Consider the following 13,202-nt stretch of genomic DNA (forward strand, 5'->3'; position numbering starts at 1 on the left):
CTGCCCTGGTGGCCTAGTGTGGACCATCTGAGGCCCTGCAGAGTGCACAGCGGCCCTCCCCTTTAACTGAAGGGGAGGGGTATTGAAACATGACAGCGCTCCATGAAGTGCTGCCAATCGTGCCCCACCAAGAACTGGAGCACTCGAGATTGCGCTCCACTCCCTGTGTGGGGCGGTAAGCCGAATTTAGTGACCGGGGCGGTACTTCCACATTGGGCGCTAAATGTCCAGCCTTAACTCGGTTACCACCTTCAAACGGGCCGTAATAGAATTTCGCGCCCAAGAAGTTTTCCCCTATAATTTTTGGGATGCTGTTAAAGCTGACACAGAGCTTCATAATAGACATGGTGGATGGGTAATGTTATTCAGTGATTGTTTTCACTCAGCCAGTGTCAACCTAGTTCCTAGTAAGCAATAGTCCACAGCCTACAACTGCCCATTTTTAAAATTTAAGCTGGTTGTGTCATTCAGAGACTACAAGGACTGGGAAAGAAATAAAAATGTCACATGGTATCATGGGGACATTTTCCTAACAATGGGGTTAGAGGCATATTAGCCTAGAAAGTACTGTTAATAATATCATGGACTAATGCTTAACATGTATGATATTCCTTTGTACATTATTTTAGAGGGGTCAGTAACCATTTAAAATAAATAGGATAAATCTCCAATTAATATAGTGGTTTAGAGAATTTCATACAAACATGTTAAACATTCGTTCACTGGTACCATCACCGTAATTTCTGGTTATTGTTATAGCAGAGTAGAAGAAGCCTTTTTCTTTGTCCATTCCATGCAATGAATAACCTTTGGGTAGTTGACTTTACCACCGTGTGCCAAAAGTGCAAAACAGTGTTCGGTTCCCTGGCACTGTCATCCCTCACCTTACTAAGCACAAAATGTTATCAAAAATATAACGTCATGAATAATGTAAATACTGTTACAATAGAGTTTCTTGACAATAACATAGATTATAAAAAATAAATGTACCTGTTATCCAATCGTTCCTATTAAGTAAACATTGTCCAACTGGTAATAAGCACCCAAGAACTAAACCCATGAATCCAGCTCTAAAAGCAACTTAGGTAACAGGCTGATTGTTTTCTTTACAACTGCAACTATTGTATGACAATAGCACAAAGTTATAGAAAATCTATTCAAAGAACCATGTTGGTTAAGCTTTTCCTGTACCTAAAAAATTACATGGTATTTGCAGCACAGAAACAGGCCATTCGGCCCAACAGGTCTATGCGGCTGTTTATGCTCCACTTGAGCCTCCTCCCACCCTTCTTCATCTAACCCCATCAACATATCCTTCTATTCCTTTCCCCCTCTTACTAGCTTCCCCTTAATCACATCTGAACTCATCCAAAGCATAACTGTATTTTATAAACCACATGCAAATGCAAATGAGATGACTGCTTTTGCTTGTAGTATTTTGCTGTACTATACAGGAAACTTTCGTTTAACTGGAGGTTAAATGTCCGGAAAGCTCTATCTACCGGCAAAATTCAGGAGCCGTTTCCTATAAGTTTTTTTACTTCTCGTTGCTTTTTTTTCCAGTCAGGCTCTGCAAAGTCTAGCTGCAGCTGTTGCTTAGCTACAGAGACGCTTTTAAGCTGCAGCCGACTGTTTTGAAGCTGTTAGGGTTTGTTGATTCACATGGAGCTCAAAAGCTCCGTATGTTTTAACATTAGCGCTGGTTTCTACGGCAGTTTTGATGGTACGGCACTAGCTCGGTCCCGTCAGTGCCGGATACCAGAAAGTTTCCTGTAGTACAGCAATGCTAGTATAAGTACTTGATTTCATTCCTGGATATTTCCTGTAACAGTCACTGGGGAGATTCTACTGACTGAGCAATCAGGAGGAGTTTATATACTAGCTGGGGGGGCCCCGGCGTTGCCAGGACTGTTTTGGGCCGGGCGGTTTAAATAGAGTCCCAGGCTTTGGGGCCTGTCTGTCGGTCCCTGTGTGAATCTGCTGCCGGGCAACGTTTTAAATCGAGTCCCAGGCTTTGGGGCCTGTCTCTGTGTCCCTCTGTGAATCTGCTGCCGGGCAACATTTCTACCTTTTAATAGCTTCAAAAGATGAAAGTGAAAGTACTTATAAAACGTTTTTGGTAAATGTGATGTTATTTTTAAAAGAGATACTAACTTTTTAGAAGCTGGATTAGCAGATTTTGAGCTGGAAGTAGTGAAGCAATGGCTGCCCGATGCCTGAGTTGAAAAGCATTAGTCCCACCCACAGACGCAGTGATTGGCCAACCATCAGGCGACTGAACTGTAGGATTGGTCAATCGTGATGGCACAGGATTGGTCGACCTTGACGTCAGTCAATCAATGCTATTAGCAGATAATGAGTTTAATTTTGAAGGTTTTTTGCATAACGCACGAACAATTTTAGTCCGACCGAAAAGTAAATACGCTTATGACGGTTCTGGAATCGTCAGCTTTCTTTCAACGTAACACACGTGTAGGTACGCTCTATAACTTTCGAGTTTATTCAAGACAGACAGACAGACGGAATGACAGACAGAAGTATCCTTTTATTTATATATATATATAGATATATATTTTTTTTGCTGTTCTATGCAAAAGAAATGTTCTGAGACATGGGCTAAAAGTTCTGGTCATTCATGGTACAAAGCGAGACAAACTGCATCTATCTCCTCCATCCCTCATCATCAGTTAGATACAGCCCATTCTTTAAAGGCTTATATCCTTTATTCTGATTGTGCATCCTACTTGCTATTTTATACCAACATCGTTAAGCTATTTTAAATGACTATAGCTAGAAACACAACTTCTCTCTTCCTTCTTGGCCCAGGATACTGGACGCAAATGATAATGATGATGACAAATACTACTACTGTACTTGCATTATCCATTTGTCCGTCCATCGTGTTCTACCCTAGGGCAGGTCCTAACCGGCATCTCACACATTAGATTCTTGAGCCACATACTAGGGAAGAGTAGCTGAGGTGGTATCCCATTGACTTCCTCATGGTTTTTATCTTCTGAGTACCTAGGAGGGCTGCAACCAAGACTAAAGAGTGGGCACCTGCACCTATCGGACACCAGTACTCCAGGTAGTTGTTATCCCAGTATTCAGAGCTCAAGTCTCCAGTTGCTAAGGTTGTCTGGAGTGGGGTCCAATCCCAACCAATCTGACTCGGAGGCAGAAATACCACCACTGAACCAGTGGTCACTCCATGTGGACTCGAGTGCCCTACTGAATGTCAGCCCAGTAGTTAAGAGACCATATCTAGTCTCCACTTGCCTGGGTTGTCTGGAGTGGGGCTCTAACCCTTCACCTTATGCCTCGGAGGCATGAATACTACCACTAGGTTAAGGGCTCATTCCACTTGCATTACATAGTGCCTTTACTGCAGAAACACATCCCAAGGTGCTCCATAGAGGTGTAATCAGACAAAAATAGATGCCAAGACAAAGAGGAAGATATTAGGAGGAGTGACCAAAAGCTTGGTGAAAGAATTAGATTTTAAGGAGGGGAAGGAGCGGGAGTGGTGGAGGGGTTTAGTGAGAGATTTCCAGTTTGTGGGGCTGAGACGACTGAAAGCACGACTACCAATGGTGAGGCGAATGGAGTGTGGGATGCACAAAAGGTCAGTGTCAGAAGAATGCAGATTTCGGCCAGGAGTAATAGGGCTGGAGGAGGTTACAGGGATAGGGAAAGATAAGACCATAAAGGGATTTAAATGCAACAATGAGAATTTTAAATTTGAGACGTTGGGGGACAGGGAGCCAATATAGGTCAGCAAAGACAGGGATGAAGTGTGAGCATGACTGATGCAGGATAGGATACAGTCAGCAGAGTTTTACAATGCATGGAGGATGGGAGGCTGGTTAGGAGAACATTAGAATAGTTTCAGTTTAGAGCTGACAAAGGCATGGATGTGGGTTTAAGAGGCAGGAGCAGAGGCGGGTGATGTTAGCGAGGTGAAAGTAGGCAGTCTTTGTGATGGAGAGTATATGGGGTCGGAAACTCAGCTCAGGGTCAAATAGGACATCGAGACCTTAAACAATCTGGTTTAGTTTGAGAGTTTAGTGGGAAATTAGTCGGGAGCAGGAGGTGAGTTTCATAACCAGAATGAACTTGAAGAGGGCATGATGGGAGATAGAATAGAAACTGGAGAAAGATGCAGGTTCTGGGCTAGGGTGGGGGAGGGGGAGGTCAGCTTTGGGAAATATCTGACTTGGTGGGCAAGGGGAAGAAGAAAAAAACAACAGAGACAGCTGAACGGATGGTCTCAGTCTTCGTGGTAAAGAAGTCCATGAGTTCCTCACACTTCTTGTTGGGTTGTTAGGATGGAGTGAGCAAGGGAGAGGTGTTTAAGGAGACGGTTGGTAATGGGGAAAAGAAGCCAGGATGATTCTGGAGTAATGCGTGGTTTTGGCAGAATAGAGTAAGGCCTGATCTTGCTTGATATGGTCCAGCCAGCTCTGGTGATGAAAGGCTAAACCAGTTTTGCGCTAGATATGCTCAGGCCTGTCCTCCTTGGACTTAAGGAAGCAAAGGTGGGAGCCATACTATGAGGATGGACTTAGATGAGTAGGTGAGATTATATGGAGGGAGAGGTTTAGGGAGGACAGGTGGTCAGTGAATTCAGAGGAGAAAAGGCAAGAGGAGCTAAGATGAAGTTTCAAATTACTGAGGATGAGGAATTGCTCAGTGCAGAGGTTGAGGGAGGAAAGGAGGGAGAATATCTTAGTGAGGAACATGGGTTGAGCTCAAGGGAGCAGTAGACAATAAGGATTTTAAAGGAGGTGAGGGCATGGAACAAGGTGGTGCTTGAAAGAGAAGAAAGTACTAGAGCAGTGGGGGAGACCAAGGTATGATTTGATAATAAGGGCCAAACCATCATGCAGGGAAGCTTCAGTAAGGGGCAAGGTGTTGCCATCCATGAGTCAAGTTTCAGTCCAAGTCAGTATGTCAATGTAATCATCCACAATAACCTCATGGATGGCAAGGGCCATGTTCACAAGTGAATGGATATTCTGGAGCAAAAAGCAGAATAGGAGCAGTGATTGTTGGTCCGCTGGCAGGTGGCACTGGTGAGTGGGACAGGAAGGAGGTTGGTGACATGAGTCTCCAGCAGACACGCTTGGCGGGAAGGCTGACAAGAGAGGAGGATGGGCAGTTGGGGTTACTGCTCATAAAGGAAGCAGTGACTGGTGCATTGATGGGTCCTTCGGAAAATAGCAAGAGAGGCACAAAGGATAGCTGTGGGCTTATCCAAGGGGGATTCAAGTCTGGAATGGCAACAGGAGAGTAGGCAGACAGGAGTAGGGGGTAGGCAAAGTATCTAAGAGGGGAGAAAAGAAAGGTGGTATGAATAGGTGACAATTTAAATAGCAGGCGGCAAGGACACCCGCCCGAAGCTGGCTGGGTCCTATTTAAATATGGAGATCAAGTTCTGATGATGTAATCTGGGCCCAATTTGTGATTTTAACCTGAGGCCTAAGCGGGGGAGCAGTGGTGGTTTCCTCGCCAGGCAAAATCTGCCAGGAACAAGAGCCAGGGCCAGAAGTAGTGCAGCATGGTAACTTTTTTTTAAGTTTCCTTGTGGGCCAGTCATCCTAGCCTCACAAGGAAACCTTGGGCCTCCCTTGCTCCGGGATTGCCGCGCTGCCCCCTCCCCCCCGGACCGGGATTTTACTCCCTGCCTATCCACTTACCTTAGTGCTAAGCGGCTGCCTCTGACTGGCTTGATTTTAATGGCAAGGCAGCTGCTTCCCGCTGACTTCCCGGCTGTTTTGGTCAGGAAGTCGGCCAGCGGCATGCAAATGAGGCCCGCCATTAAAATCAGCTGCGTTTGCCTGCTCGCTATGCTGCGTACCTGCCCAAGAATAAAATCAAGGCCACAGATTTTGTTTGTCTACACAGGACTCCTTACACCTCGTTATCAAGTGTGGGGAGTCAGCTATGGGAATCATGAAATATGAGTGAGAAGGTGAACCTAGAGTACAGGATGTTCAAAGGGTTGGAAATGTGTTGTGTGCTTGTGGAGGAAAATGGAAAGTTGCTGGAGCTAAATTATGCCTAAATTTGTGAATGTTTTGTGAATTTTGATGTGCTTTGTATTTGATTAATGTTATTTTTAAGGGTAGATAGTGGTGAGAGAGCAACTGCCAGGGTAGCTGTGCCTCGGAGGAGTTTATTTAATGGAATGTAATTGCGTAGAATTTTTCTTTGGTGGAACCTGATCGGAGAGAAAAGTAGTTAGGGGGAAGGTTCCGTGTTACATGATTGGTGAGTAATGAAAGTAGAAATAAATAAGAAATAACCAATTGGAAAGTTATTGTTGACTTAACAAATGATGGTGAAGAAAAAGTGCAAACCATTGAGGAAGAACAAACTGATACACGGGGAGGGTAGGAGTACCAGGTGGACGGGATTTCCACCCAACCCTTCATAGCCACATCAACTCTCACCTATTTTACTGGCTTGGAGTTCATTGTCTATGCATGAGGGGCTCTTGGTAGGATTCCTGCTATCAAGAGGGAGACCGCCAGTGTGCGGGGATGCTGCTGTAGGACTAAGAGAGCCAAGTGTGTTGTTAAGGAGACAGGAGCATGTCCCACTTAAGGCCTTGAATGAGACCAGGGCCTACAGCAGGTAAGTGTTGGGGTGGAATGGAGGGAGAGAGGCCGCTACAGGGACCTCCCCTCCATAAGGACAACTCAGAACCATTACCACCACACCTTGGGGTTTACTGTTATCTTCCTCATGGTGGCCCAGGGAAACATGAGGTAAATTTACTGGACACCTGGCTTCGGCCCCTTGTCACCAATTACAGGTACATGCAGCAGGCATTGAAGTAGCTGCCAGCGGCAATCTCGGCAGGGGTGGGGGAGGGAAATCCTGGCCGGGCAATGAGGCAGCGACAGTAGGCCTCACCCTATCCATTTTTATTCATCACTGTGATCATGCCCGATTTAAGGTGGGAAACAGGAGAACTTCCCCCCCCCCACAATGGTCATGATGCAGATGACAGACACAAGAAATGCTATAAATGTATAATGTCAAAGGATGACTTGTAAAGATTATTTAATTTGTAAGTAAACAATTTCATCTCTATAAGCAAATGAACAAACATTTTTGCATTAAATTTCACAATTTTATATATAATTTTAAGGTGGCCTAATTTGTTGTAAGTATGCAGTACAATATTTAAAAGACTTTCACACAAAGCTATTTTCCTCTTTTAATAAGGCAGAAATACTATCAGACTATAGGGGTAATTTTTCAATTTCACGCTTCCAGTAAGGAATCTCGCCCACTAGGAGTGGGTATTGAAATCTGGTCATGTGATTTCCCAAACATTAATTTAAATGATTAGAAAACCATACGCAGCAGCGCTGAAATTCAGTCGGCAGTGCGAAGGTGGAAAATTATCCCTCATATTTCTAGAATATAAACAGGTTCTCAGATAATAGGGATTTTAGTTTTTGGCGCACTACAATTCCTGTTGTTGTGAAAGTACAATTTACTGTATATTATCCAACATGACTGACATGACAAACATTTTGTTGCTATTAATGAGTCTACACCCTTCGATTTGTCGCATCAAGGATGCAACCAAATGTTTGACAGAAAATGTCTTCGCCTAATTCAATTTGGTAATTTGTTCTTTTTCTGTTTGTGCCCATCTCATAACAAATATTGTTCAGATTCAAAATGTTCTGAAAAAAGTTAACCCTTACCCTGATGAATAAAGATAAGCTCCATATAGTTAGCACAACAAATGCAGTGAATACAAGTGTAAGGGCTAATATTCTGTCAGTTAAAGCATGTGTTTACTGACGAACTAGCATGCTTGAAAACTAGTTGTCAATTTTTTGTAGTAATACAAGCATGAGTGTATGAAGCTTTGTAAAGATGAAAAGCCTCCTTATTTGTTTCTGATTTCTGAGACATGCAGACAAGCAGAACTGGCTGTGTGGAATATTTCTGAAGCATGGGTCTCCATTTCAAAGAAATCTTAGGGGAAACAGTTGGTAAGAGGCAACACGAGTTCCATGCCACCGGCCTAAAACAGAATTGCTTCAGAATATTCTTACAGATGGAGAGAAGAAAGGGACAGAAGCTGCGGAGAAGCTCAGGCAAAAAAGTTGAAATGTTATTGGATGCATGCATTGCTATCTTCATCTATGCCATGCAAGCATTAACAAAGTTGAAGCGAATGGTCACTCAATTACATCTGAAAATATTAATTTTAAAAATTTAGTATTTAGCAAAATTCAAAGCTGAAACACTTGAAGAATACTGAATATCAATGAGGATTTTACCAGCTATTAGTCATTAAATATAACATGATAATATTTTTCAAAACATGTTCATTACTTTTCTTGTTAAGCTGCAGACCTTATCTTCCATATACTTACCATTTTACTTCATTACAGTATACACTGTGGCAAATAAACAACAAATACTATGACTACTTATCCTATAAAATATACTTCAATAAAGTAACTGTAGATTGAAGTAAATTGTAAGATACATCTTCAGACTCGAGTTGTTTTTCAACCACTGAGAACACTAAGTGAATACAATCTCAATGCACATTTCCCTCGCACTTCAAACACAAAATTAATGATGTCTGGCACAGCAAAATGTTTTTATTGGGTATTTTCTAAAGATGCACTTATCCTATAATATTCAATAACTAAATGGTAAAAAGCTTGTGGTTCTTGAGAATGTAATTTAATTAACAGTCATGAAAATCAATCTGAAAGTCATAGCACTAACCATCAGCTGGAGGCACCACCTGGTCTAGCAACTTCATACTAGTACGCTTCCAGATTTTTTTAATAACAGCTCTCAGCTCCTCATTAGCTTGATCTAGATTGCCTGCAACAAAGGAGAAAAAACATGCAATAGAATCAGCCACATGAAGCTTTTGAAATAGTGGAGCAGCTCTCAATGTATCATTTCCAGTAGAATGAATGATTTGAGCTGGTGAGATTTATTAAATATTAATATCAATATAGGTAAACCATAATTGAAAACATGCTTGGTGCAAACAGGCATGTTTGCATTATGTATATAAATTATTTTTATTCTGAAATTACATGGATGTCTGACTTGAGATATTGCTATCTGTAGACGATTAATATCCATACTATATATCCATTGACAATACCCACACACTTAATTGTTTTAAAGATATAATTAATAAATATAGAGAATCATAAATATCAGGGAGAGATTACATGGCAGTAATCTTATCAAGGAGTTCAAATGATTTCATCAACCTGGGAATGAGGTTACAGATTTCAAACTACTTTGAGAATAATGTGAAGTTCAAGGGGGTGGGCAAGTTCAGTTTTAGATTTTTTACTTGTGATGTTAAATTTGTGATGATGTTCACACTGAAAAATTTAACTTGTTAGAGCCATTTGTTACAACGAAACAATACTGAAAAATGTTACTTTTAATTTAATTATACTTTTGTTATTGCCATTTCTATTACTAGATGTGTAGTTACAAACAAAAATAATACATTAAAATGTCTGTTTTTGTAATAGCAACGAACCACTACCAAATTGCAAAAATTTGAGGCATAGAAATTTACAATTTCAGAGCATTAGATTTAGTTAATGGCACAAAGGTAACAGGGAATTTTTATAAAGTAGAAAAGGAAGACATATCTGGAAATGAAGATAATTAAATAAATATGCACAAATGTACTGTCACAGAGAAACTTTAGCAAGGACATATCAAGTAGCATTTTAGAAATAGAAATAGTAGGGTTATGCAAGTTAAATTATGCATGCCATAGTGTGAAAGGGAATATACAGTAAGAAAGTATTTCCCAGGGTCAAATTATCAGAGCCTAGATTTTCCTCTGCAGCATCAGCTTCCTGATCCCCTCCTTCCTGTTCCTCAACTTCTTCCTGCTCACCTGGCTCTTTCCAAGCTGAAGTTGTGTGGCATGCAGTACACAATGATAAATCTTAACACTCGCTCCGGGCTATATTGAAGCACGTCAAGCCATCGGAACCTTTGCTTGAGGAGCCCAATGATCTGCTCTGTGAGAGCCCTGCTTCTCACATTGTGGCTCACATTGTATGCATGTTGTACCTCTGTACCCAGGTTCTTGACAGGAGGCATAAGCTAGGTGTTCAGGCGATAGCCCTTGTTTGCAAGCAGCCAGCCTCTAATGGAATGGTCTGGGAGGGGGAAGAGAGCAGGTATTGAGGACTGGCACAGTATGAAGGCATCATGACTAATGCCAGGATACTGGGCACAGGTCTGCATAATTGCTTGCTTATGGTCGCAGACATGTTGCACATTTAACAAATGGAATCCCTTCATATTGTAGTAGAGGGCATGGTCTTGTACGGGAGCATGTAGGGCCATGTGGGTGCAGTTGACATGCCCCTACACCCGAGAAAATTCAGCAATTCTCGCAAAGTTGATTGCTCTCTCTCCTTCTGCTTCGCAGCCTCCATTGGGAAGGTGATGAATTCCTGGCACTTAGCAAACAGTGACCTCTTCGATTGCAATGTGCACTGGAAACTGAGAGCTGTTACTGATGTGACCTGCTGGATGTTGGTAGGAGCCTGATGCATAAAATTGCAGGTCCACACTGACCTTCACAGCCACTGGCAGTGCTGTGGATGCCCTGGTGCGGGGCTGCAACTCTTGGTTCAGCAAGTGGCAGAGCTCAGTCACTGCCTCCCTGGAGATCCAGAGCCACCTGATGCACTGCTTCTCTGTAAAGTTGAGCTAGGAAATCTGGTTCCTGTACACCCTCATGGTGTAAGGCTTGCTCCACCCTGCCCTCTTCTGTTAGCCTGTGCAGCTCACTTCTGCCTTCCTTGCTGCTATTGCTGCCACCACTACTCCGCATTTTGCAGCTCCAAAGTCACACTTAACATAATATTCATATTCCAACAGTGTTGGGAAGGCAATCCTTTGAAAGAAAGAAGAACTTACCAAAAATTACTCTCCAAGTTCAGCTCAGCGAAACAGTAGCCAAAATACCGTCAAGAAGCACCACAACAATCTCCAGCAATCTATCATCCAAGCTAAGACTTACTTCAATGGAGGCAAGTATCCCATTAAATAGCATTTCTGAAGCATGATTCCTGAATGTTAAGGGAATGACTTCCTGGTTGAGGTTAAGACCCAGTGAATCAGGCACTTCCACAGATTTAGGAAACGGGTCCTTATTCAGGGGCAGGGCCCTTATTTTAGTGTTAAAATCAATACTGTGCTTCTTACAGGCAGCCACCAGGGCCACCTAAAAAACTCAAAGACGAATTTAAAAGTAGTCCAGGCGCACATGCAAATCGGGTACGGGCTGTCTCAAGTTTTAAATTCTTTCATGTCTGTAAATTCCTCATGGCCTTGTCCCCATAATCTTTTTAACCTCCTACAGCCCTACAACTGCACCCCCAAAAATATCTTTCTGTTTCTCTGACTCTAGCCTCTTGTGCATATCTGGTCCCTTTTGTAGATTAATTTTAACCCTGTCCTGACTTTGGTGTGATATTCTTGAATCTTAAAAGCAACTCGGAATAAATTCAGCCTTCAAGGCTACTTTTGGAATCGGGCATAAAGGAAGTATGGTATTGTGCTTAATTTGGTTTCTTTCACACTTCTCAATCAAGTTAATGGTTTAAGACTAAATTTACATTTGTATTTGTGGGAACTGAAACATTTTACTAACCTTATTAGAAGCATATAAATAATAATATTGAAAATGTTACGCTTTTTAAAAAATTTGTATATATCTACACATAGCAAAATAGAGTACTCGATTTTGGCCATTTGTCCCTGCTTTTAAGAGGCTGTGACCTTGATCTTCAAGTTTGTAGGTTGAGAGGCATGACACATACAAATTTATTAAATTCAGCTTTGAATATCAGTATTAAGTCAACACCAAGTATCACAAGATTTAATTTAGTTACAGGAACAGTTCTGATCCAGATCTACACAAAACTTACCCTCTGTTTTGATTTTCAAAGCTGTTCTCACCAAGGCAAAAAGAGTTGCATTGAACATCACTGTCCCATCACTATTCAGGGGCATGTTCATGGCTACCAATCTCTGCAATTTAAAGAAAATGGTAAATTTTAGATATACACTATAAAAGATATAGGCCATGTTACTTTATTTTCTGTTTGAGTAAGAATTATGACAAAATATAATTTAAGTAGTCTCAGGTGCTGAAGTGAATTATTAATTTAAAAACCTAATTTGGTTTTCTGAATAATCTTTTATTCTTCTTGGCGCATCAGAAGCTCCATTATCGGCAGTAAAGGAGCTTAATCCACAATAAGTTGAATTCTTGATAAGAACTACTCTGAGAATCTCTTCGACCTTGTATTAATGAAGTTCCACTTCACATCATTTTTACATTCATTTTTCCATTCTGCAAGGGTTGAGTCCTAAAGAGCAGAATAAGACTTTTTTGAGATTTGTTTTGTGCCAATGAAAACCAAAAGTTATCGACTGACAATTCTAAATCTAAATCTACAGCAGTCGAAATTTAGAACAATAATCATAATTTCTGACCACTACACTATCAATCCAGCCCTCCAATGCCAGGTACACCATAGTGCCAGTGGGACTTTTAACTTTCGTGACTGGCAAGCAGAATTTTAAATTGGATCACAAGGAACCTTGAGAGGTAACGTGCAGTTATATGGGCTTGGAGCCCAGCGCATCTATATAATTCTCAGGTACTATAATCCTCTAACAATGAGTGCAGGAACACCTGTGTTGGCCAAATATGATTTTTTATGAGCCTTCACGGGAGTATTCCCATAAATATTAATTATCAGGAATATATGATGCTGATTCATTCTGAGGATCGACTACCTTGTATCACAGATATAAATTAGACTAAATCAACTGTAATGTCTTTGATCACTATAAATGATTAGCTTGTCTAGTTTCTGCAGGAACAGTTCTCAGAAATGGGTTACATTGATAAATATATTCAAATCATCAGTGTCACTAATCAATAAAAACTTTTAAGTTTATAGTTTTCCTTACCTTGCATGCAACTCTATGTGGACAAAGTTTTCCAAAGCCCAATGGTGGTTGAATACGTCGAAGTAATGTAACTACATCAAGATGTTTTATTCTTCCTCTGTCAAGGATTGAGTTTTCAAACAATAAGCAAATTGTCAGCTATAAGAATATAATAATGAAGCCTACCATGC

General features: G+C 41.4%; 1 protein-coding gene across 4 annotated transcripts in view; it reads right to left on the minus strand.

Moving 5' to 3' along the window:
* cacna1db (calcium channel, voltage-dependent, L type, alpha 1D subunit, b) overlaps nt 1–13,202 on the minus strand; it is a 792,002-nt gene that overhangs the window by 98,491 nt on the left and 680,309 nt on the right. For all 4 annotated transcript variants that reach the window (XM_086001660.1, XM_086001658.1, XM_086001657.1 and 1 more), the window contains 3 exons: nt 13,033–13,129; nt 11,979–12,081; nt 8,773–8,874 (listed from right to left, as the gene is read on the minus strand). In XM_086001660.1, the coding sequence (XP_085857786.1) occupies nt 8,773–8,874; nt 11,979–12,081; nt 13,033–13,129 (302 nt within the window). The remainder of the gene's footprint in view (nt 1–8,772; nt 8,875–11,978; nt 12,082–13,032; nt 13,130–13,202) is intronic.

This window comes from Somniosus microcephalus, chromosome 11 (assembly GCF_052327205.1).
Source record: "Somniosus microcephalus isolate GS21.2 chromosome 11, FLI_Smic_1.0, whole genome shotgun sequence".
Taxonomy (NCBI): domain Eukaryota; kingdom Metazoa; phylum Chordata; class Chondrichthyes; order Squaliformes; family Somniosidae; genus Somniosus; species Somniosus microcephalus.